The following is a 24,069-nucleotide window of genomic DNA, read 5'->3' on the forward strand; positions in this document are numbered from 1 at the left end:
AAAAAAACCCCAAACAAACAAAAAATCCACCCATCTGAAAGCTCTGATATATACTGTTAGGAATCCTCTATGGGCCTCTACCACTATTTGCTTCATTTTATAGATATAGAAACAGACTGTGAGTATTTTAGTGGTCTGTGTGCCAAAGCTAGCACTTGAGGAAGGCTGTGAGACAAGGTCTCACTCTATAGCTTAGCCTGGCTGAAACCCACAGCAATCCCGCCTCAGCCTTTCAATGCTGGGATTCCAAGTATGGGACACCATGCCTGGCTTGAATGAGATTTCTCAATATGTAGCAAAAGTTGGCCTTGAACTCATAGCAATCCTCCTGCCTCTGTCTTCCAAGTTCTGGGATTACAGGCATTCACCACCACTCCTTTTTTAAAAAAATGTTTATTGCAAATGCTGACTTTTAGAAATAACTTTTTTTCACTCTAAAGGTGGTAATCATTGCAAAAAAATAAATTATAGAAAGTTAAAAATAGACAAAAATGATTAATCATTTTTCTACATTTTAGTTTTAATACATGCAATTGTAGGCGGTATTATTTTATATTTCCTTCCAGATTTTTTCCCCTCTCTTCAACAAATGTTAAGCACTTATGGGCTAGGACCTGTGCACATTGCTGGGGAGGTTACAGTAGCCAACAGATTTCTTGTCCTCAAAAGGCTTACAATCTACTACTTGGTTATAATTCTATTTCACTAGAGATCTAAGCTGTGGCATTCTGTGTGGTTTCAAGAAACAGAATCCAAGTGCGCTGGCTTACCAGGTCTATAATTCCAACATTTGGTAAGCTAAGGAACTAGCACTGCTGAGAGTTTGAGACCAGCGTGGACTTCAGTGTTCCAGGCTAGCCTGGGCCACAGAGTGAGACCGTCTCAAAAACAAAACTGCAAAAGAACAAAACTCTAAATAAGTAGAAGGACATTTCGGGTGGGTCCAAGGCACACTGCTCAGCCCCCAAGTCTCACTTCAACGTCTTCCCAGAAACAAGATTCTTACAGGAGCCAAGAGCTATAGAGCTTGAGAGTGCCTGCAGCATTTGGCAAAAATGACTGGAGGGTCCTCAAGGAAAAGGTTCAGGAGGGGGCAAATGGTACGTGGCATCTAGGAAAATGACTAGGGTCCCGACGCTTGTGAAAACGATGAATGTCCACAGAAAAAGACGGTCCACAACCATGGCCACAAACTGCCAGTCCTCCTTCAGCTAAAGGTAGGCAGAAAAAAAAAAAATAAGTTCCCGGTCCCGAGCCCTAGAAAGCCCACCCCTTTCAGTTTTCTGCCAAGGGCTTGTTACTTGTGAGAAAAAAGACTAGTAGCGCAAAAGCCAGGCACCAGCAAGATATGAAAGTAAACCAGTCGGAAAGCAGGAAGGAGGAAAAAACCAAGCACACTTCCAATCAGAAACGGAAGGGACTGCTAAGGGCGGAGCTTGAAGTTAGGGGTGGAGCCAGGTCCCGGAGCCCGCAGGCTCCAGACTCTTCGGACTTACTGCGTCGTGGTCCTCCTGTTCCTGCAGCTGTCGGGCCATGTAGCTGATTGAGGAAATGACCTCGCGTAGCTCTTGAGGCAGACCTACAGCCCGGGTTGGACCGTCGATAAATCGTCGCAGGTCCGGGGCAGATGATTCAGCCTGAAACCTGTGTGTGGAGGGTGGGGACTGTTTGACCACACCCTGGGTTCAAAGAGAACAAGAAGTCCCCGTTGACCTGTCGACCCTGCTCCAGCTGCCTCCAACAACCTAGTACTTCTCAAAACCTGAGAGAGCCCTTCCGTATCTCCCCGGCAGCGCGACCTCTCCAGACTTTTTCAAGTTTCTGGCTCTTTAAGCTTTAAAAATGCCACCTTTTCGCAACGCAAGGAAGGCGCTGGCTGACAGGATTCCTACAACTCCCATGATGCTAGGCCACACTACCTTCCACTGTCTTCTGGGAGCTGTAGCTCTTCCCTAGCCCAAGTAATTGACGAGTGTAGGTATTACCTGTTAAGTTTAGAGAAGAGAAAATCACTTGGAGGCTTCCGGATGAAATATTCATCAGTTCCTCTGCCCCAGCCACTTCTTGGAGAAAAAGAGTGATGTGGTTCTGGTAGTTGGTCTCTCTCGGGTTTGGGCCTTTTCAGACCCAGGTACGGAGGGAGCTTGTGAATGAAGATCTATAGAGTAGAAGTGCCATATTACAGAGGGCTTTAATGCTTTCAGACCACACAAGAAGCAGCTAAGTATTTCCGCTCCATGTGTCCATTCCTGTACATGTGCACTTACGGTATTCCCGAGCTACACACTGGCAGAACCTCAACTGCACAGCTTAATGGCTGGCCAGATGGCTCAGCAGTTAAGAGCACTGACTACTCTTCCAGAGGACCCTGGTCTCCAGCACCACATGGTGGTTCACAACCATCTGTAAGTCCAGTTCCAGGGAGTCTGATGTGCTTCTGGCACCAGGCACACAGGTAGTGCATATAAGCACACAAAACATTCATATACATAAAAGTTTTATATACACACACACACACGTGTGTGTATACACATATGTGTGCATGTATATATACATATATGTATATATATACACACATACATATATATACACACATATATATGTATATATATACACACACACATATATATGTGTATACACATATATATAGCTAGTTAGATGCCGTCAGGGTAAAAGACTTTTGGACATGTGTGTGTGTGTGTGTATGGACATATACAGGACATATATATGTATGTGTGTATACACATGTGTGTATATATGTATGTATGTGTATATATATATATATATATACATATACATATATATATATCACCACACACAATGTATATACACTTTTTAAAAGAGCTCTTTTAGATCAGATGTAGTGGCTCACAACTTTAATCCCAGCACTTGGGAGGCAAAGGCAGGTAGATCTCTGAGGCAAGCCTGGTCTACAGAGCAAGTTCTAGGACAACCAAGACTACATAGAGAAACGGTGAAAGTAAAAAAAGGTCTTTAACAGGCTGGAAGGCATCCTGAAAATTTTAGGGCCCAAAGTCTTCTACCCTGACGGCATCTAAACTTGAGAATGTTTCCTTGGGCCTCCAAATGAGCCACATGGATGAAGCACATGTTGGATCTATGAAATGATAAGGATGGAAGGAAAATAAGTCTGGAGTACTTCGCCACCCAGCAGGTTTGGCCCTTCACTATGCCAGCGGCAGCTGTCCGTAAACTCTGAAAGTCAAGTCCAGCTTGGCGACTGGCAGGAGCAGCGTCTGGACACAGACCCAAGTGCAAGGATGCCTCTCCTCCCTTTTATTCTTTCTGTCATTTGCTACAGGATCTTACAGTGTAGCCCAGGCTAGCCTCATCTTCTCCCACACCTGACTGACTGTAAGATCAGGAATTGAGACAGATCAGATGCAGAGAGCTCTCCTACCTGGCGGACCCAAAAGGGCATTTGGTGGGTGTGGGGTGAGCGATGGTGCAAGTTGAGGACCACAACACTAAGTATAACGGAGAAGGTGACAAGGACCATGGTAAACATGAGGTACTTGATGATGATGGGCACCGCCAGGGAGGTCTCAGGCACTTTGTCGGCCAGCAGCAGCAAGAACACAGTGAGGGTCAGCAGGGCGAAGATGGAGAGCCCCATTTTCTCTCCTGGGAGGCAGAGAAGGCAGAAGGATTAGTCTTTTTTTTTTTTTTAATATATTTTATTTTATTGAGACAAGGACTCTCTGTGTAGCCCTGGCTGTCCTAGTATTTGCTATGTAGTCCGGACTGGCCTCAAACTCAGAGATCCTTCTGCCTCTGCCTCCCAAATGCTGGGATTAGAGGAGTGCACCGACACCACCAGAAGGATGAGTCCTTACCAGAAGGAAACCTCTATGGCATAATCAATGGTCGTGTCTCCAACCCAAGGGCAAACTTTTGGAAGTCATTTGTTTGCTAATCTCTCTGATATTTGTTTCTCCAACCCAGACTTCCTCTGAACTTCAGGCCTATTCATTTGTTGTTGTTGAATATCTAACAGACATCACAAACTTACAAATTCCCTCACTATCAAAACTGTTCTCCTAGTTGGGCCTGGCACAGTTCTGTATCGCAACTGCTCTCAAGGCTGAGACAGGAGGGTTGCAAGTTCAAAGCCCGCTCCTGGGTTACAGAATAAATTCAAGGTCAACCTGAACTGCTTAGGCAAACAGGGCTGGGTGAGGCTGAGAATCCAAATAAACTGGGGCAATGCTAGCCTTGCTTGCACACTTAAGACCCTGGATTCTCAGTACCAGAATTATTATTTTTTTTTTTTGAAAGGAGGTTGGGATATAGGTACCATTATGTTATTATCTTACTAACATAAAGTAAATTAGACCTAGCATGGAATCATACCAATCCTAACGTTTTGGTGGTAGAGGCAGGAGAATCGGGAGTTCAATATTACTCCAACTACATATTGAGTTTAAGGATAACCTGGGCTACATGAAACTGAAAATGAGACAAACACACATACATACAGACACACAGAGACACACAGAAAGGCTGCTATTTCTATTGTCTATAAGCCTATCATTGGCTTCCTAACTTGATCTCCCTTTCCACTTTACTTTTTAAAATTATGTTTGCTTTCTCTCTTTTTTTCAGAAGTTATTTTAGTGTGTGTGTGTGTGTGTGTGTGTGTGTGCTGTATATAGTATTCCTAGGGGAGGGAGGCAGAAGTTGATGTGTCTTCTGCCTTCACCCTCCACCTTATTTTTTTGAGACAGAGTCTTTCACTGGACCTGGAGCTCATTAACTGGCTAGGCAGGCCACTGAGTTCTAGGGATTCCCCATGACTCAGCTGTTCCACCTTGTGCTGGGGGAGCTACATGCTACTACTGCTACACACACACACACACACACACACTTTAAAGACAGGAGTGTACTATGTAGCTTTGGCTGGCGTAGAGCTCACTATATAGACAAGACTAGCTTTGAACTCAGGGATCTACCTGCCTCTGCTTGGTGGCAGGATGTGCATTTTCGGGGGAGGTGGGTAAAAGGCATTGCCATCATATTTGACTTCAGTGTGGCATCTAAAAGTGCAATGATATTTCATCCAAAGAAGTTCCTTTTGTGTTTGGTCTTGAGGTATATTATTTTCCGTTTTGCTCAGGCTCTTCTTGAACTCAGGGCTCCAGTGCTGGATTAAAGGGTGGGCCACCATCCTTGTCATGGTCTTTTGAGACAGGGCTTTACATCGTCGTCGGGCTGGCCTGAAACTGACTTACTATACGTATTCCAGACTGGCTTCAAATTTAAGGTGATCCTCCTGCCCCAGTCTTCCGAGTATTGGGTTATGGATATGCACTTTTGTCTCTATCATTTCGAACTTCCCTATTTTGCCAATGTAGGTGATGGCCTCTCACTGGAGGGCCATTGTACCTGCCATCTCTCCTACCTGGCATGCTCTTCCACCAGAAACCTGAGGGCTATTCTCTACCCACTTAAAGCCAAATACTTGCTCTTCGTTGAGGCATTTGCTAACATCAAGATTTACTCATTTTGGAATTTTTTTTTTTTACTATATTTATTTTGTGTATATGTTTGTGCACACACATGCATATATGGTAGAGCAAGAGCCATGCCCAGAGGACAGTTTTCAAGAGTCATTTCTCTTTCCTCATGTGGGGATCAAACTCAGGTTATCAGGCTTAACAGCAAGCACCTTTCCTGGCTGAGCCATCTTGCCAACTCATTTTGGTTTTTGAATGGTCTCAGGTAGCCCTGACTCTTACTAGAATGTACTATTGTAGTACAGGATAGCTTCAAATCCACTGAGACTTGTCTCCCTCTGCCTCCTGAGTGCTGGCATTAAAGATGTACCACCATCCCCAGCTTTACCTGCCCAATTTTTACTTATTTATTCACACCCCTCCCTTTTTTTGTTTTGTTTTGTTTTTTTTCAAGATAGGGTTTCTCTGTGTAGCCCTGGCTGTCCTGGAGCTCACTGTGTAGACCAGGCTGGCCTTGAACTCAGAAATCCACCTGCCTCTGCCTCCCAAGTGCTGGAATTAAAGGTGTGCACCACCACTGCCCAGCTATTCACCCCTTTTTAATCTTTGGGGCTAGGGACCAAACTCAGGGATGCTGTTTTGAAGTTGCAGCCTCTAAGGATCAAGTTCATTTGGCTCGCCTACAGGGAGCCCTGGGTATAAGGCCCCCCACCCCCAGCACTCCAGAAACTGGTGTGGTAATGCATGCCTGTGATTCCAGCTCCCCTGAAAGAGAGGCAGGAGGATCAGAAATTAAAGGTTATCTTAGCTATGTAGTGAGTTGGGGTTACCTGGGATACACCAGACCCTGTATCAAACAAAACAAAACAAAAAAAACCCACAAAGCCCCTGGCCCAGTTCTCATTTGATGTTTTTGATTACATTTTACCTTATTTTGGGGTTTGTGGGGGCACAAGTGCCATGGCACACACAACTTGCAAGAGTCCATCTCTCCTCGTGTCATTCAGGTCCCCAGGGATCAGACTCAGGCTATCAGACTTGGCAGCAAGTACCTTAACCAGCTGAGCCATCTCTCTAGTTCTGTTTGATTTTTGAGACCAGATGTCACATAGTCGGGCTGGCCTTGAGCTCTCTGTGATCAGAGCATGACCTTGACTTTCTGATCCTCCTGTCCTCCCTCCTGTCCCTGGTGCTAGGATTACAGGGTTTGCTACTGTGTCAGGTTTATTCTGTGATAAGGGTCAAAGGCTTCATGCGTGAGAGACAAACACTACAGCTACACCCCCAGCCCTTCTTTGAGACAGGATCTCACTCTGTAGCCTGCATACTCCCTATGCAGTCTGGTAGCCTCAAACTCTTGCCTCAAACTCTCAGTTCTCCTATCTCTGAGTGCTAGTACAACAGGAGTCCACCTCCATTTTAATCTTTCCAAACCCCTTCCTGCTTTATTTTCCTCTTTAAAGTTCTTTCAGAAGGTAGATGTGGTGGCATTCAGTGCCTTTAATCCTAGCACTCAGGATGCAAAGGCAGGTAGATATCTAAGTTAAAGGCTAGTCTGATATACAGAGTGAGCCAGACAGCCAGGACTACACAAAACCTTGTCTTGAAAAAACAAAAAACAAAAAACAACAAACAAAAAAACTTGTTCTTTTCTAACATATGATGGTAGACATCAGTTTGTTGACTGACTTCCCCACTAGAAGAAAGTCAGGGATTCTATTTACTCATTTGTTATTTGTTTATAGATGGATTCTGGAGATTGATGCATGTATACAAGGGAAACACTAAGCCAACTAAACTACATCCCTGCCACTCCCTGCAGCCCCCATTGCTAGGGATGGAATCCAGGGCTTGGTGTACAGTAGACTAGCTCTACAGACCTCCTCTAGTGCTCTACCACTGAGCAATATTCTCAATCCAGTTATATTGTTTTTATTCTCTGATACAAACATTGTTGCGTGAATGAATAGACCAATCTCTGTAGCTTTTTCAAGAACAATATAGCAATTTGAAGAATCTAAAAATAAAACAGTATACAAAGGTGGCTGATTCTTCCTGTGTCATACAAGAGACCTTACAAACTTCATAAAACCTACTGAAAGAAATAAGCTACACAGTCCACTCTATTTTGGTCCTATAATATTAGGTTGCAAGATTGCTCTGTTCTAGAAGGAAGTGATTGTATTTGTAAGTAGGTTCTTTTTTCTTCTTACCACACATACTCTCTCTCTCTCTGTGCGTGTGTGTACACAAGAGCCTACCATAGAACACTTAGAGATGTCCAAGAACAACTTAAGGGTTGCATATTAGACTCGGCCCTCAAGCTTGGTCACAAGCATCTTGCCTATTGAGCCATCTTACAGGGCCTAGGAATATGTTCTTGAACAGCATCTCTCTTCCTTTCTGGATAGAGGACTGGATGTCATAGATGAGGAAAATACAGGAGTCTGTTTATTTGTTTTCATATTTGCTTGCTTTGTTTTTTGGAATTTTTAAAGACAGGGTCTTGCTTATGAAACTGCAGGTGAGCGCATATTCATTTGCCTCAAGCTCTTGGCAATTCTCCTGCATCAGCTTCCCAACTGCAGAGGTACTGACCTGAATGTGATACCAGGGCAAATGACTTTATCTCCCTCCGAACCCTTCTCTATAAAAGGAAATGACAATTTAGCACTCACCTGAAAGGTTATTGTAAAGATTAGAATTTACAGATATAATTCAATTGTATTACCTTCCAGCAATTGTTCAAACATAGCAAACATATACATTTACATAGACCCAACTAGGTGCCAGGTATGGTTTTAATAACTTGGTCAACCTTCAAAATCATTCTATGAAGTAGAGACAGTAACTGTCCCATTTCCAGACCAGGAAACTCAGATACATAGTCATTATGGAATGTGCCCAGGGTTACCCTGTTGCTATATTATACTTCCTTACAGAGAAAAGTCAACTGTCATTTCCTAGGGAGACAGCCAGATAAAGCACCAGTTGGTGTCTGGAAGGTAGGAGGAAGGTGGTTTGCTAGGAATGGGAAACACAAAAAGTTGTCTTAGTCTGGAATTTGGTTTGTCATAGACGTGGGAGCTCCATGAATGGGAGGCTGGGACTCTAAAGGGAAGAGTGAAAATGTTACCGAGCAAGGAGAAGCCAGAAGCAGAGGGGGCGCAGAGCCTGTAGTTGAGTCTAATTGTGTATGGGGAGAACCTGGGACTGTGGATAGCCAATCCGTGATAGTTTGAGTTGGCAAAAAAACCTAACCTGGGGGCTGGAGAGATTGCTCAGTAGTTAAGAACACTTGCTGCTTGTCTAGATGAACTCCAGTGTGTTCATTTCATAAGCCTGGGAAAAGGAGACTTCAAAAGAAATGACCTCATCAGACTAGCCTGTGGGCGAGGAGGGCACAGTTTCTTAATTGCTAGTTGATATAGAAGAACCCAATCCACTATGAGACAGTGCCATTCCTGGGCAAATGGTTCAGGGCTTTATAAAGAAAGTAGCTGAGCAAACCAGAGGAAGCAAGCTAGTGAGCAGTGTTCTCCCATGGTCTGTTTTTCAGTTCTTACTTTGAGCTCCAGCCTCGACTTATGATGAACTGTAAGCCAAATAAAACCCTTTCCTCTCATAAATTGGTTTTGGCCAGTCTTTTGTCGCAACTACAAAAACAAAACAAAACAAAACAACAACAACAAAAAACTAGGCTAGTGCTCTATCTGAGAACTGGAATTCAGATCCAGTACTGTCTGCCTCAGGAGGCTCAGGGATGCCTGGAACTCCAGCCACCCTCCCCCGACCCCCCCCACCCCCCCCCGTGTGTGTGTGTGTGTGTGTGTGTGTGTGTGTGTGTGTGTGTATACAAGTCTTTTTTTTTTTTTTTCAAGTCAGAGTTTCTCTGTGTAGCCTTGGCTGGCTCGGAACTCACTCTGTAGACCAGGCTGGCCTGGGACTCAGAAATCCACCTGCCTCTGCCTTCAAGTGCTGGGATTAAAGGTGTGCACAACCACCGCCCGGCTCATGCACAAATCTTAGAAAACAAAAACTAGCCTGGACTAAAAGGTGAGAAGGAAGAAGCTGGACTAATGACACAGAGGGCCTGGAGCCCTTCCCTTTACCTGCATCTGGTGGAAGGTAGAAAACAAAGATGGCCAAGAGAGTGATGAGGACGCACGGGGCGATGACGTTGACCAGGTAGAAGAGAGGCTTCCTCCGAATAATAAGATAGAAGATAACTTCCTCACGATGGCCTTCCTTCCCTCCTCTCCGATTCCCTGGGAGCTGGATTAACCTAGAGGGTTTGTGGATAATCTCCCACTGGCCATTCTCTGGAGGAGGGAGACAGGGTAAATAAGCCCAAGTACCCCTTATGGCACACTGCTAGGCAGCTCACCTCTAATAAGTCTCAACTCACACACTTGTTTAGTGTGTGTGTGTGTGTTTGTGTGTGTGTGTGTGTGTACATGTCACAATGTGAATTCAAAGGTCAAAGGACAAATTTTGGGAATTCTCTCCTTCCACTGTAGATTCCCTGGACTGAATTCAGGTTGTCATGTTTGCATTTCAAGAGTGTTTACCACTGAGCTATCTCATCATCTCTGTGTGTGCTGTATGTGTTTTTTTGTTTGTCTATTTTAAGAATCAGAGCCTCTGGGCTGGAGAGATGGCTCAGCGGTTAAGAGCACTGACTGCTCTTCCGAAGGTCCTGAGTTCAAATCCCAGCAACCACATGGTAGCTCACAACCATCTGTAATGAGATCTGACACCCTCTCTTGGAGTATCTTAAGAGACCTATGGTGTACTTGCATATAATAAATAAAGAATCAGAGCCTCTGAATGTAGTCCAGGCTGGCCCTGAATATACAGCAATATACTCCTGCCTCACCCGATCCCTCCAAGTGCAGGCATTAAAGGTCTGACTTACCACACTTGGCTTCCTCTTCCATATTTGCAGTATTGATCATCATTCCCAAGTTGCTGAACCCACCAGGTACACTGAGCACCAATAACAGAACCTGTCTATCAGCCTTGAATATGAGAACCATGCCCACTCACCAATGAAGGTCCCTTCATGAATGTAGATTTCCTGCCTCTCCTGTCCTTCAGGATCTGGCCCTGTCTTCAGGCTGACCTCAGAGCTGTCATAGCTGTAGGAACTAAACACCATGGTGCAATTCTGCCAGTCAAAGGGGAAGTAGGTGACCTGGATGGAGGGGAAGACACTGGAGCTGCCAAAGAACTGGCAAGGAAGGACTAGGGGAGATTGGAAGGTCACTGGACTCAGGTTACAAAGGAGAGGGGATCATCAGAAATATGGCAGGCAACCTCCAAAGAAGTCGGAAAACCAAAGCAAGTATACAGGGCAGTGTAAACTCAGGGCAAACAAACGAGAGGTTTGGGGCAGGAGAAATTGTGGCACAGGATTGGGAGTAGTTGGGGAGTGAGGAAGCCTGAGAACAGATAAAGTTTGCAAACCTGGATGCTACAGCTGCTGCGGTACAGGCCAGGGGGTTGCCAGCGCACAGAGCCCTCAAAGGATACCACGACATTAATGTCCAGGGCAACGTCGAAATTTCCGTCATTGCTAAAGGGAAGGGATTTTTTCATATGGGATCTGGTTCTGTCCTTCGAAGACCCTGCCCCCTCCCCGATGGCATGCACACACACACACACACACACACACACACACACACACACACACACACACACGCTCCATGCCTCAACCCTGCCCAAGCTTTAGAAAGATCCTACTTGTTCAGCAGCACCACATCAGGGAGCCAAACGGATTCGGCAGTAATGCGGAGAGAATCGATGCCATCGTGTTCTGAAGGGTCCCAGCTTAACCTGTAGTCGGTCCACTCCTAGGGAAGCAGAGGCTGAAAGGGCCTTTCAAGCTAAAGGCCTGGGAGAGGCTTGAGGTGTCGGAGAGAATGCCAGGAAGAGGGTACAAAGAGGAGTAGCTCAGGGCTAACTGGTGGGTCAAGGGAAAGGCTTCTGGCTCTGCCTTCACTGTCTGGGATTCACAGCAACCTAGTCCCGCCCCCACTCCGCCCATCCCCTGCCCCTGCACTGAACTCTCTGTTTTCAATCTCAAACCTAAGAGGGGGCCTAAAGAGATATATCATCGGTTAAGGGTACTGGCTGCTCCTCCAGAGGACCCAAATTGGTTTTCCCAGCACCTACATGGAAGGCCCAACCACCTGTAATTTTAGTTCCAGGAGATCAATTTAAGAATAATTCCGCCCGGTGGTGGTGGCACACGCCTCTAATCCCAGCACTTGGGAGGCAGAGGCAGGTGGATTTCTGAGTTCGAGGCCAGCCTGGTCTACAGAGTGAGTTCCAGGACAGCCAAGGCTATACAGAGAAACCCTGTCTTGAAAAACAAACAAAACAAAACAAAACAACAAATTCCAGGAGAATAATTTTAAGAAATAACTGAAGAGATTGAACTAGCCACTCTACAGTGATGTTCAATGTGCACTTCAGTACCTTCTAAGGATGGGAATTCAAATTAGTGATCCCCAAACTTGTTTTTGAGTTAGTATTTTAAAAAATTTTACTGGGCTGAAGATTCCAGAAGATTAACATAAAGGAGACGGGTTGCCCTTCCCTAACCCACGGGGTCTCCATACCAGGTCTAAGTACACCTTTGTGCTCATTTCTTCATCCTTCTCGTTCTAGAATGGAAAATTTAAAAGGCAGAAGTGAAATGAAGTGTGTGGAACCAAGGGTTCGGCGAGTTACTTTCTCCATGAATCTCTAGCCCCTTTCTCTAAGTTGCACCTTCTTAGGTGCAAACTCCATTTGGTACCAATCTCGAAACACCAGCCCCTGATGCCTGCTTTACATTCTTTTATGTCCAGGTTAAGTCACGGGCCACGCCTAGCATCTAATCGATACAACTCTGAATCTCCGCTCAAAGTTTATTGACTGCTTGGGCCACCTAGCTCTGCTGGACTTTGCTAGAATATTTCACGGCCCCACCTCGAGGTCCTCCCGGTAAGCAGGTCCTTCTGCTCCAGCTCCTCCTCAAAGCCCGCCCACAGGGGAGTTAGCAGAACAGTATTCTGTGCCTATCATAGAGGCCACGCCCACGAACTAGTTTATTGGTCTGATTTTTACCCAATCACCGCCAAAGGCCTGTTCGTCTCTTAGCATAGCCCGCCCCCAGCCTGTGGGTCTCCCGGGCTGCGTCCAAAGCCACGCCCCCAGCCGGTCCTGCCCGGCGACCTCCACCCGCTGAGCAGCTCTCACCAGGCTGATGAGTTGCGCCAGGGTGAGGCCGATGCTGACCCCGACGCGGTCTCCCACCTCCCGCGCCGGCCTCACCGAGCTATCATAGTTCGAGAAAAGTTTCTTAATCAGTTGGCCTTCGGCTTCCGACCCGCGGGCGCCTGACGGAGGAAAGCACTAAGTGACGCTCCGGGGGGCTTGCGGTGACCATTGCTCGTCACTGCCCCTTGGGGTCCCAAACTGACTTACCTGGGGCGAGGGGCGTCCCGAGCACCCCCAGAAGCAGAAGCAGCGCCCCTAAGGCCATGGCCCTGCCTTAGGGAGTCAGGGAGTTTGTCCGGATAGCGGCCGAGGCCGTCAGGCCAGGGGAAGTGACGAGGCGCCCAGGAATGTGCACCTGTTGTCGGGGGACCAGCCGCCAGCCCACCCGCCCCGCCTTCGGGACTTGGTCCCGCCCAGAGCAACTGCAGTCGCCCTCCACTCACAAATGTCAGATGACACTTCGGTTGTATAAATCATCTTTAATTACAGAAAGCATGAAGTGGAGACCCAGTCCCCTGAGGGCAGTGCCAGGAGATGGGCGGAGCCTGAGCGGGGGTTTGTGTGAGGGAGGGGGGGCATCTCTTGCAACAAGCCAGAAGTAAAAGGGCCTGAGGAAAAGTGACCTGTCTTTTGAGCACTAGCCCCTCCCTTAGGACCTCCATAGACGTTTCCACCTACATCTGCTAGACTTGGAATCTATCCCCTATTTTACTAGAGGTTCTCCATGGCTTTCCCCGTTTTCAGGACTTTTTTGGGTACTTAAAACCCACCTGAGGTTTAAGCTGTAAGGTAAAGTAAATTCTATTTAGTTAGAAGCTCTGGGGATGCATATGAGGCCTGGGAGCTCAAGAGGCTCCTCATTTCCTAGGCCTCCTGACCTGTAGAGGGCTCGGAGGACGTGAACTTATTGCTGAGTTGGGGGGGTCTCTTTGCTGTGAGGGGGAGTCAAGGCTGTGTCCCTATTTGTCCTTTTTAATTCTAGAGTTACTATCGTTCTAGACCTCAGCTTCCTGTTGTTTGAGACAGGGTCTCACATAGCCTAGGCTGGCCCTGAACACACTAGGTAGCCCAGGCTAGCCTTTTATTCTCCTCCCCTCCCCTTTACCTCACAGATGCATCACACCACATCAGAAGGAAGCTCAGGACCTCAGCTTTAAAAGGGATCTGGAAAGGATTCCTGCTGAGGTAGCTAAGTGTTCAGACACAGGTTCAATCACACCATGGCATGTTCTCCCTGTCAGCTTCCCTACTAGGAGCCAGGTATATTCTTCCAGAATTCCTGCATCTTTCCCCAGACTCTTGTTTCCCTGGCAGAACCCCAGTTGGAATGCTGAAACTAGAAACCATGTAAAAGTAAGGTTAGTATTCTGGAGTGACTATTTTTAGAAAATTATTTAGGAAAAGCAAGAAGTGGTTCTTGATCCATTCAGTACTGATTAGTAATATCTCTCTCAAACTCTGTCTGTCTCTGTCTCTCTCTCTCTCTCTCTGTCTCTCTCTCTCTCTGTGTGTGGGTTAGGTTTTGAAACAGGGTTTTGCTATTGTAGCCCAGGATGGCCTCCAACTCAAAATCCTTCTGATTCAGCTTTCCGGGTGCCGAATTACAGGCATGTGCCACCAAGCACAGCTCAGAGCCAATTAGTTCTTAATTAATCATAGCTGAGTTCTATCCAAAGCTCATTCTTTAATCGCTAGAGAAAGTGGAAGGGTAGGTTTAGAACTTACTCTAGTACAATAATATGGCTATACAGGCCCTAGCTCCATCCTGGAGAAAAAGGGCTGAGAGTCATGGTCTATATCCTAGAGCTGAGATTCAGGAGGAAGTATGGCTCCAGAAAGGTCTAGAATACCATGTTCTAGAATTGGGTGTCTCTGGGATAAGAAGGTTTAACCTGTGGTGACCTGAGACTGGTTCCAATTCAGAGCAAGGCCAATAGCTCCATTAGGAGGCCCCTTTTTGAAAGCTAGGGGTGGGAGGTGTCCATCTAGGACAAGGATAGAGTGTAAAGGATCAATGCCTGCCTTCCAACACAGAACATAGGAATGGCCCAGCCTGGCTGGCGTGACCAGCTGTATCAGAACCTGTCCAGACCAAGACAGAAGGCAGAGCAGAGGGAGAAGGAGATGAATTCCGAGTGCCAGTGGACCAACCTAGAAAGCTATGGCTTCGCAATAAAAAGAAATGAAAAGAAGGACATGGCTTCAGAGACATGGCTCAGCCAGGGCGGAGAGTATTACTTCCCATGCCTGCTCAGTGTTAGAACCCCAGTGCCTTTTAGGAAAAAGTGGGGTTCTCTTAAGGGGCAGGAGTTATTGTGGAAAAAAAAGAGAAGTGATCAGCCAGGATCATTTCAGGCACCCCCATCTTGGAACCTCTCCTGGGCCCCAGGATCTAAGAGCTCAGCAGTTCCGGAAGTCCCAGACAGCCCCTAATCTCCCACAGGGTACAGCACCTGGTGAGACCTGGCTGCTCAGGGCATGTGTGTGGCAACAGGGGTGAGAGCAGCAAGGCCTGGAGCGGGGCTAGGAGATGGGGTGTGGCGGTGGCTGACTCACTGGAAGTGTAGGGAGCCTCCAGTCCAGGGACTACATCTCAATGGGCAGGGGGACTGGAAGGGGAAGTCTCAGGGACACTGTGGAGAGAAGGCTCCCGGTACATGGCCACTGTGAAGGGGAGAGAGAGAGGAGCAAGGAAGGAGAATTAGGCACACAGAGAGCCAAGAAGAATCAGAGCTCTGAGAGGCCTCCCTTCTCTTACACTCACCCTTGGAGAACCCCAACCCTCCAAAGGCTAGCCTTCCTGCCTTGGCCTGCCATAACAACATCTTGTTGAACATTTATGGCCCGAGCTATGTGTCACTAAGTATTCATGTCAAGGACAATACCCTCCCACATGACCCACCTTTTCTTGAGCCCATACCCACCCTCCAGGAGCTTGGGCACAAAGTGGGCAGCTGCCTTGGTCTTCTTGACTCGGTTTCCCTTCATGACCCGGCCTTCCTTGTCCAGGCCTAGGTACCAGGCCCGGCCAGAACGACGCTGACGGTAGAGAGCTGAGGCATACAGGACATAGTAATTCTCAAAGACGCACTCCTTAAAGCGACACTCTGCTGTGAAATGCGGCTGAGGAGACAAAGATCCAAAAAGAGGCGTGGATACACACGAGTGCGCAAGCGCGAGCGGGGGCACACACACACACACAAACAGAGAGAGAGAGAGAGAGAGAGAGAGAGAGATCACTGGCAGAATGGAGCCCTTGGGAAGAAGCAGCCAAGACATAATCCATACATTATTTGGAAAGGAGGACAGCAGCTACTGAATCCATGCAGAAACCAGAACACAGAGAGAATAAGGAGCAACCAGGTGGACAACCTAGGGGCAGGAACTAGATTTATAGGGGCACTAGAAATAAGATTTCTTCTCTTCCTTCCCAGTCTCTTACTTATCCAGAGGAAAGGTGAGGTTTGAAGGCTGAGAAGTGCAGCCCTAATAGCTGAAAAAGTCAGGCATCCAAAGAGCCTGGGGCACTTGAGGGTGAGCGGTGCCAATGGAGATGGGCATACTCCAGGGGAGGAGTTGGGGACTAGGCCCTGACCAGCCAAAACAGGAAGGACAGAGTCCTTGGGTGCAAGTCCTGTCCCTAGCAAAGGATGGTTCTATGCTGAGGGTGTCCCCAGCACTCCAGGCCACTCAGCCTCATTGTCTTACCGAGCTGTACAATAGCCCCTCAGCATTCATGGCCATGTAGTGACCCAACTTGGCACTCTGGATGGTGACCACACGGAGCCCCACAGGAATCAGATTGAAGTGGGCTGGGGGTGGGAGGGAGAAGCAGTGAGTAGAAAGCAAGCATCAATACCCAGGTACCTCACTTCTATCTGAGCCCCGCCCCCAACTCCAGCCTACAGAGGTGATAGGATTGTCCTCTCCTGTCCCCATCTCCCCACTTCCCACCCTGTAGCTGGTGTCCCTTCTCACTGAAGGAGCTGGTGTCCTCTGGGGTGCCCTGGATGCTCCCATCGGGATTCGCCTGGAGGTAGAAACCCTGGCGGCAGAACAGTTTGGTGACGATGCCTTTGAGCTGAGGCTCTGGAGAGAGAGACATTTATCTTTGAAAATGACATCTCTGTTCCCAGAAACATTCCTTACACTTGGCGGGATCACAGCAATGAAAGGGGAAATGAAGAGAAGAGGGTTCCAGGGTCCCAGCTCCCTTACCCTCCAAGCAAGCTTCCTTCCACCTCTCTTTGATTCCTAAGGAAGCTGGGGTGTGGGTCCCTTCCGCTTTCTCTAATCATGAGCGTCAGCTTAATTTATTGAAATTTATTTAAATGGTTTAATTCCTTCTCCCTACCAGAGTTGGGGGAGGGAAGGAGGTAGAAGAGAGAGACATAAAAGGCAACGGACAGTGCCAGGGACGCAGGGCAATGTGTTTGCAAATGTCGGGGTGAGCAGCAAGGTGACCACAGGGAAGGGGCTCCCCCTCAGAAGTAGGGGTGGGGACTGGGCTTGACTAACGCTGACTCAGCACCTGCTGCTGCAGCTGCCGCTCGCTTGGCGCGGGCCTTGCTCTGGCACAGCGCCGGCCTGTCTGACACTGACCCATCTGTCTGTCTGTCTGTCTGTCTGTCAGTCAGTCGGCAGGCTCACGAGGGTCCAGTTTTCCCTGAGACTGAGCTTCTACCCTTCAGCCAGGTAACTGGCCTGGGATGGGGGACATTTAAGCCACATCAAGGAAAGGAAGAGGGGGACAGAGATGGAGAGGCAGGCTGCATCACGTGGGGGCTGGGTCCCACTCAGAGGGTGGGCTGCGGACTGTACCACTGCCTACTGTCGGTGGTGGGGGAGGAGGGCACAAAGGGCTACCCCTAGGGGAACCGGCAGCGGCCTGGAGCGAGGCCAGAGGGACTCCCTAACTGTCGTACCTGGACGGGAATCACATACCAACCCTTACATCTCTCCTTTCCCGTGGCTTGCTCTCTGCCGATTTCCCTGTTCCCCCTTGTAAGTGGTACGACCCCCGCCTAAGTCCCAGTGCAGGTCTTCAGCCTGAACTGTGTGTGAGTTCCTACAGGCAGAGGGTCCCCGGAGCCTGTAGGACTGGATTTCCGAGTCACACAGGAGTAATGGGAGGGGGTGCCTAGCACCCTTCTCGAAGCGCAGGTCACAGAAGGAGGGCGCACGGAGGGGGCTGGCTGATGAGGTAGCTGCAAGGACACCCGGGGGAGAGCTGGAGAGATTGGCTTCTGGCCAGGCGAGCTAGACCAGGAAGAACAGAGCCAAAGCGTGGAGGGGCGGGAGAACCGGAGCGGGGGCGGGGCAGCCAGGGCTGCAGAAACCCTCGGGGTGACCCAAGCGTCCAGAACCCCCCAAGCCCCGCCACTTCGGATGGAAAGAATCGCGAGAACCCGCACGTAGGCGAAGAACCGAGGGGGGTGGGGAGTCCTGTGTTGAAGGGGGGCCGACAGGAGCTGAGAAGCTTGGGGCGCCAGACTTCGCCCCTCAAACCTTCCCCCTGCCCTCGAAAGCAAGGAGACTCGGCATTAAACGCAAAGAGGAAGAAACTGAAGGATAGTCTCGTAGATTTTGTCGTTCTGGCCCACCTCTTCCACTTCTGGGACACCCCCTTCCTCATCGGGCTTCATTCGTCAGGGTCCCTGGCCTCAGGCAGGACTTCTGTCCGGGAGACCCCGCCCTAGCCACACTCACCTGGGCCGCGGTCCTGTCGCGTGGGCCGCCCCCCGCACAGTCGCACCTTGGACAGCAGGATGAGTAGCTGCTTCTGGCAAAGTGACTTGGTACCGCGGGGACACACGCGCCGTTGCGCCGACACGGGCCGGCTGCCCCCGGGCTCGCGGACCTCCCGCTTCTGTCGGATCAGGCTACTGGCCAACGCCGCCATCGCGCCCCGGGAGGAGACACCCCCAAAACAGCAGGCTCCCAGAGCGCCCTGGGCTCCCCAAGAGGAGCCCTCTCACTAGGGCATGCTCAGGACCCAACCCACCGCCCCACCCACAGGATCTGAAGATAAACCTAAGACCCCAGTACGTCCCCCACCACCAGCTCCCACCCTTGGGCCCTGACTAGCTCCAGCGGCTCCAGCAGCCTATGCACTCCTCAGCTGACCTCACCCATGAATTTTGTCCCCTAATGAAAGCGTTCCCCTTCCCTCCTCTCTGGCCTCTGTACGAGAGAGGGGAGAGAGGGTACCTCCTCTATCCCAAAGTCAAGACCCTCCTATATTTCTAAGATGTGTTCTCAATATCCTGAGGCTTCTTTCTACCCTATTTTGGGGCCGCTCCTGCCCAGCCTACTCTTAGACAGGGTGTGGGTCCTAAGCTTTATGGACATTAGCTCACCCTGGGCTGCTGTCAATGTCAAGAGGAGCCCAGCTCTGTTTTTTCCTTTGCTATACTCTAAATGAAGTGGGTCTCCTACTTTCTTCAAATCTTCCCCCCCAGCAAATATGACTCAAAATCCAGGCTGTCTAGGTTCACTGAGAAGGGGTTCTCAGACCCTCTGGCTGGATAATGCTTTTTCTCATGGTCACCCCCATTTCTAGTACCACAGAGTTCCAGCTGCTGAGGCCATCTCCTCACCTTGCTACCCTCCACTCCTTTTGAAGTCACCTCCAAATCGGCCCTTTCTAGTGCAGACACCAGGTGGTTGTCTGGAGGACCCCCTGTTGCCCCGAAAAAAGGAGCATCAGCCGTCCTGTTTCTGTTTGTTTTCTAGTTGCCCCTTAAATTTCCCAAGGAACAACTGGCACTGCTTAGATCCCACACCCTCCGATCTAACAAGGCCCCCAAGAGAGGAGTGCACCCACGTTGTCAACACTCGTCAAACGTGAACAGGCCCTTAATAAGTCATAGCGCATCAGAGCTTCCTGCGCCAGGGCTTTCTCGTCCTCCCTGGGACTGCTACAACACCCCTTCCTTTCCCCGACGCCCCTCAACCTGTCCTGTCCTGTTGATCCGGGCGACGGGTGCCGCGAGCTCCAGCTCCAGGCTCCTCCCTCCCTGTCACCCGCAAGCGGAGGTTTCCCCCCAACGTCGGCCTAAGCGTCCCGGACCCCCAGGAAGGAGTAAGGATGTCTCTGCAGAGCGCCTCGGTTCGGCCAAGTCAGAGCACTGGGCCTGGAGGTTGGACCAGGCAGAGCGGCGGAGGCAGCGGCAGCGGCTGTGGGAAGCTTGAGGCGGCGGCGGCGACAGAGGCTCCCCCTCCTCTGCGAGCCGGCTCGGGGGCGGGGCAGGGGGCGGAGACGCTGAGAGAAGCTGGGCGGGCGGAACCCTGGGGTTCCTTGGAAGCTGTAAGTGGGGACTGTCACAGAGGCAGGCGGAGTAGAGGCAAGGCCTGCTAGTCTCGGGGTTCAGAGAAGAGGAGACACGGAGCCCGCTATGGCGGGGCTGGGGGCAAGGGGAGTCGATAGAATAGCCGACAGACAGAAAATGAAAAGGGATGGAAGTGAGGCCAGAAATGGATGAGGAGAGTTGGGGGAAAAGTGGAGAAACGGGTGGCTTTGCCATCCAGTCTGGGCTGTGATCCGGCCTTAATATCTCTGTTTTCGTATGAACCAAATTGATCAGAACTAGGTTTCCAAAAACCAGTTCCTTCCAGCATTTTGTCAGTAAATACATTCCTCCTGTTCCCTGTAGACTCTGAAAGAATCGGGGAGAGAGGTTCTGGGAGGCAGTAGCGGGATAGAAGGGGCGCCAGCCAGATTTAGAGAACTTGGGCCGCAGGCAGGGCAGAATACTGGGGAAATCTTTTAGAAAAAGACCTTGGACCCAAGTATACACTGTATGCGAGGGGGCAGCAGACTCCATGATCCTCTCGCCAAAGGAAACACTTTCCATTCCCTTAGGAGTAGAATCTTTAATGGGTCCCGCCCCCTACGCCCGCTAAACCGCCCCCTTTGCGGGCAACCTTGGCTTCCTCTACAGCCTCACGCAGGGCCTGTGCAGGGTCCCCGCGGAGCTGGGCCAATGCCCCGCGCAGAGCAGCGGAGCCGTCTCCCACACGGAGCTTTCGGCCGTTCAAAAAATAATGAGGCAGCTCCCCGGCCTCTAGCACTCGGCTCAGCTCATCCAGTAGCCCCAGGCAACAAGCGCCGGCATTTTCCGGCCGCGCGAGGTAGAGCGCCGGGAGCCGCTCGCACGCCCAGTAGAGCAAGGTCCGCAGGAGGTAGGGCGCAGCGGCTCGGGTCCCCGCCACCAGCGGGCGCAGCAGCGCCTGGGCCGCCGCGTGTGCCTGAAGCAGCGGCGCGGGGATGCGCGCTTTGAGCGCCAGCTCCTGGCGGGCGAAGCACAGCTGCCATCCAGAGGTGCCCTGCTGCTCCGGGAGACTGCCCGGCACTAGGTAGAAAGAGGTCGATTCAGAGACCAGTGGACCCGCCCACGAGTGGCTCCGAGCCGTGTCAGGCCAGCCTGTCACGGTCACCACCGGGATCAAGTCGAAGAGCAGGAGGCGGCGTGGGGGCTCTGGAGTTGCCAGGAGAACCGTGGTGACACCCGCGTGGCGAGCTGCATGAACTAGCCGTGGGGCGCCTGGGACCGGGATCAGGGACTCAGCCACCTCAGCCAACTTAACGAAGAACCATGAAGTTACTTGGGTCGGGCATAATGTGGGCCATGCCTTTGGAGCCTCCGATGGCTTTGGGACTGGGCTTCCGTCGGCTTCCAAAGCGTCACTACTCAGTGTTTCCAATGGTTCAGGAGTTTCAAGATTGGTGATGTCATTAAAAGACAATGGGGACCCTGAAAGATCACTAGACGATTTTTGCAAAGACATGTGAGGCTCGGGTTCAGGGACATGATCATATGACTGATCTACAGAGTTGTCCCGGTCGGTGGGACTCTCTTTGGTATGGGTTTGGTGAATCCTATCACTTTCTTCTGGGACGGGAGGTCCCAGGCAATCCTGCCAAGCCTCCCGGACCAAAATTCCGCTCATCAGTTCTGGAAGGCGGAGCCATGCAGAACAGGATTCCAGATCCAGTAGCAGCTCGGGCCCAGTGCCATCCAGAGAGAACACAGGCACAAGGAGTGTAAAGCCGGCATCATAATGAGGTCCCCGGGAGTAGGGACCTAAGGGGGCGTGCCCTAAATCTAGGGAACCTTCGCGAATGCCACCGCGAAGCAGCAAGAGTTCTGCCTGGGATGGAAAACGAGGGTCCTGGCGGTGAACTAGACCTAAAGGAAGAGAGAGGGTCGTGAAGGTATCATGGTTCAAAGTCGGGGCGGGAAATGGCGAGGCTGGGGTTTGCAAATTCCCACAGTTGATAATTACTTACCGAGTAGAGAGAAGACAAAATCCTTGGCTCGGAGAAGGTCAGCCCCAGGGTTGGGCCCTTCAATCCAACTCTCCTGAACACCCAGTTCCTGAATCAACTGAGTGAGCTCCTGCAGCTGCGCGCCAGAGCAGAAGTCTATGTCGGTAAGAGGCCGGGCTGGGGCTGGGGGCGGTGGACCCCACCAGGGGGCACCCCCCCAGACGGTGGAAGCCATGGTTCTCTATCTTTGGTGCAGTTAGCTTTGGCAGGCCTTTCTTTTGCGGCTCCAAACTTCTCCAGTTTTCCCCTCCCTCTGAGGCGGAGGGCTACAGACAGTCCACAAGTGGGTCTTGTAGTTGATGTGATCTATGTGTAGTCTTCGGAATGAAAAGATGACGATTTCCTTCGGTTTTTTTTGTTTTGTTTTGTTTTTTATTTTTCTAAGCAAGCTGCCCCACCGTGAATCGGTTCACCTGACTCAGCAGGTTAGATAAAAAAAGGTTATTTGGTCTCTCCTGGCAATACAATAGCCAATCTTTGCCACGAGTCTTTTGCCCACCTTCCTTTACCTCTTTTTGAGAAGGACTTATTGGTCCGCGGCTTTGCGATGAAGAGGTAGCAGCAAAGGTGGTGGACAGAAAGCAACATAAAAGATTCTACAGGTAACTTCCTGGTGGTCACATGTCCACGCCCTTTTCTGGAAGCTGTCTGGGTGGCTCCGGACTGGTTCCCGCCTCCTGTGAGATTTCAGCCACGCCTCTCACCCTGCTGAGATAGATGTTGCTACCCTGGGAGTTGTAGTTTTTGTCTCATGGTACACGTGCAACGGTAGCTACACCGTTGTTTCAAAGTAGTGCCTACTGGAAGCTGTAGTTTCTTTTTCCTTCCTTTTTATCCCTTCAATTTATTTAGTTATTTGAGACTGGGTCTCCCTATGTAGCTCTAGATGGCTTGGAACTTGCTACATAGACCAGGCCGACTGCAACTCGAACAGTTCGGCCTGCCTCTGCCTCCTGAGTTCTGAGATTAAAGACATACACTACCTTTTATAAGAAATCTTGTTATGTAGCCCAAGCTGGCCTAGAATCACCATGTAGCACAGGCTGACCCTGAACTCACAGCAAGCTTCCTACTTTAGCTTCCTTGGTGATGAGAGAAGTTACAGGTTCATGCCACTACACCCAGATGGAGACAGTATATTCTGTCTAATCAGTCCTACACAAACACTCGTTGAAATTGCAGAAGGATAATCGGTTGGATCCGAATAGTAAATAGTGAACATACCCACCATTCCATTTTTGAGGCTCCATGGTTTCTTACATGAGGCTCTTTAAAGGAAATTCTGACTTCGTTTTCAGTTTTAACTAACTTGAGATAGCTATGTCTAGCTATGGCTGGCCAGGAACTCACTATGTTTATCAGGGAGGATAGCTTTGAACTCACAGAGATCCCCCTGCCTCTGCTTCCCAGGAATCAAGGGCCTCTGATCATTTTAGAAAGGCTATAGCTTGGAAATGTTGTGCTAGGTTTAGGAGGTGGAGCAACTGGACAACTTTGAGGTTTTTTTTTGTTGTTTTTTTTTTTTTTCCACAGGTGGGGGAAGTTTCAAGACAGGGTTTCTCTATATAGCCCTGGCTGTCCTGGAACTCACTCTGTGGACCAGGCTGATCTCGAACTTAGAAATCCACCTGACTCTGCCTCCCAAGTGCTAGGACAATTTTTTTTAAGGTTTATTTTATTTTATGTTTATGAGTGCTCTATGTGCATATACACTTGTGTGCCAGAAGAGGGCATAGGATCCCGTTACAGATAGTTGTGAGTCACCATGTAGTTGCTGGGAATTGAACTCAGGTCCACTGGAAGAGCAGCCAGTGCTCTTAACAGCTAAGCTGTCTCTCCAATCCTTTGACTCTTTTAAAAGAAGGAAAAAGCTAAGCCTTTAATTTTAGTGCTTGGGATGCAGAGACAGGCCGATCTCTGTGAGCTCAAGACTGGCCTGGACTGTCTTGAAAGAATTCTAGGTAGCAGAGGCAGGCGGATTTCTGAGTTCGA

The 24,069-nt window shown here is 49.6% G+C and overlaps 3 protein-coding genes across 5 annotated transcripts; all 3 read right to left on the reverse strand.

Moving 5' to 3' along the window:
* Window positions 1-499: 499 nt before the first annotated feature.
* On the reverse strand, window positions 500-13,114 carry Chrnb1 (cholinergic receptor nicotinic beta 1 subunit). Of its 3 annotated transcripts, XM_031354481.1 has the most exons (11): window positions 12,954-13,114; window positions 12,726-12,865; window positions 12,104-12,148; window positions 11,223-11,332; window positions 10,947-11,055; window positions 10,527-10,674; window positions 9,590-9,799; window positions 3,422-3,645; window positions 1,986-2,158; window positions 1,497-1,644; window positions 500-1,211 (listed from the first exon to the last, which is right to left on the reverse strand). In XM_031354481.1, exons 1-11 carry the CDS (start codon window positions 13,009-13,011, stop codon window positions 1,071-1,073), a joined length of 1,506 nt encoding a protein of 501 aa, XP_031210341.1. In that variant the 5' UTR covers window positions 13,012-13,114; the 3' UTR covers window positions 500-1,070. The 3 variants fall into 3 exon arrangements, with proteins under 3 accessions (XP_031210341.1, XP_031210343.1, XP_031210342.1); XM_031354483.1 differs by lacking the exon at window positions 12,726-12,865 and having other exon boundaries at window positions 12,954-13,002; XM_031354482.1 differs by lacking the exons at window positions 12,726-12,865; window positions 12,954-13,114 and adding an exon at window positions 12,456-12,631.
* Window positions 13,115-13,213: 99 nt separating this feature from the next.
* On the reverse strand, window positions 13,214-20,243 carry Fgf11 (fibroblast growth factor 11). The gene is made up of 5 exons (XM_031354486.1): window positions 18,456-20,243; window positions 16,725-16,835; window positions 16,455-16,558; window positions 15,671-15,869; window positions 13,214-15,410 (listed from the first exon to the last, which is right to left on the reverse strand). The coding sequence occupies exons 1-5, from the start codon at window positions 18,646-18,648 to the stop codon at window positions 15,340-15,342; spliced, it is 678 nt and encodes a 225-aa protein (XP_031210346.1). The 5' UTR covers window positions 18,649-20,243; the 3' UTR covers window positions 13,214-15,339.
* A 358-nt stretch (window positions 20,244-20,601) lies between these two features.
* Tmem102 (transmembrane protein 102) lies at window positions 20,602-22,891 on the reverse strand. The gene is made up of 2 exons (XM_031354480.1): window positions 22,039-22,891; window positions 20,602-21,937 (listed from the first exon to the last, which is right to left on the reverse strand). The coding sequence occupies exons 1-2, from the start codon at window positions 22,250-22,252 to the stop codon at window positions 20,622-20,624; spliced, it is 1,530 nt and encodes a 509-aa protein (XP_031210340.1). The 5' UTR covers window positions 22,253-22,891; the 3' UTR covers window positions 20,602-20,621.
* Window positions 22,892-24,069: the final 1,178 nt, after the last annotated feature.

The sequence above is a fragment of the Mastomys coucha genome, unplaced genomic scaffold (assembly GCF_008632895.1).
Source record: "Mastomys coucha isolate ucsf_1 unplaced genomic scaffold, UCSF_Mcou_1 pScaffold5, whole genome shotgun sequence".
NCBI lineage: Eukaryota > Metazoa > Chordata > Mammalia > Rodentia > Muridae > Mastomys > Mastomys coucha.

Coding starts and splice junctions, on each gene's coding strand:
- Chrnb1 (XM_031354481.1), bottom strand. CDS start 13,011: ATGGCCTTAGGGGCGCTGCTTCTGCTTCTGGGGGTGCTCGGGACGCCC. Junction 9,800..10,526: donor TCATGAAGGGACCTTCATTG/GTGAGTGGGCAT, acceptor TCCCTCCTCCAG/AGAATGGCCAGTGGGAGATT. Junction 1,645..1,985: donor CTCTTCTCTAAACTTAACAG/GTAATACCTACA, acceptor CTCCACACACAG/GTTTCAGGCTGAATCATCTG.
- Fgf11 (XM_031354486.1), bottom strand. CDS start 18,648: ATGGCGGCGTTGGCCAGTAGCCTGATCCGACAGAAGCGGGAGGTCCGC. Junction 16,559..16,724: donor AGAGGACACCAGCTCCTTCA/GTGAGAAGGGAC, acceptor TCCCACCCCCAG/CCCACTTCAATCTGATTCCT. Junction 15,411..15,670: donor TGTGCCCAAGCTCCTGGAGG/GTGGGTATGGGC, acceptor TCCCCTTCACAG/TGGCCATGTACCGGGAGCCT.
- Tmem102 (XM_031354480.1), bottom strand. CDS start 22,252: ATGGCTTCCACCGTCTGGGGGGGTGCCCCCTGGTGGGGTCCACCGCCC. Junction 21,938..22,038: donor TTTTGTCTTCTCTCTACTCG/GTAAGTAATTAT, acceptor CTCTTCCTTTAG/GTCTAGTTCACCGCCAGGAC.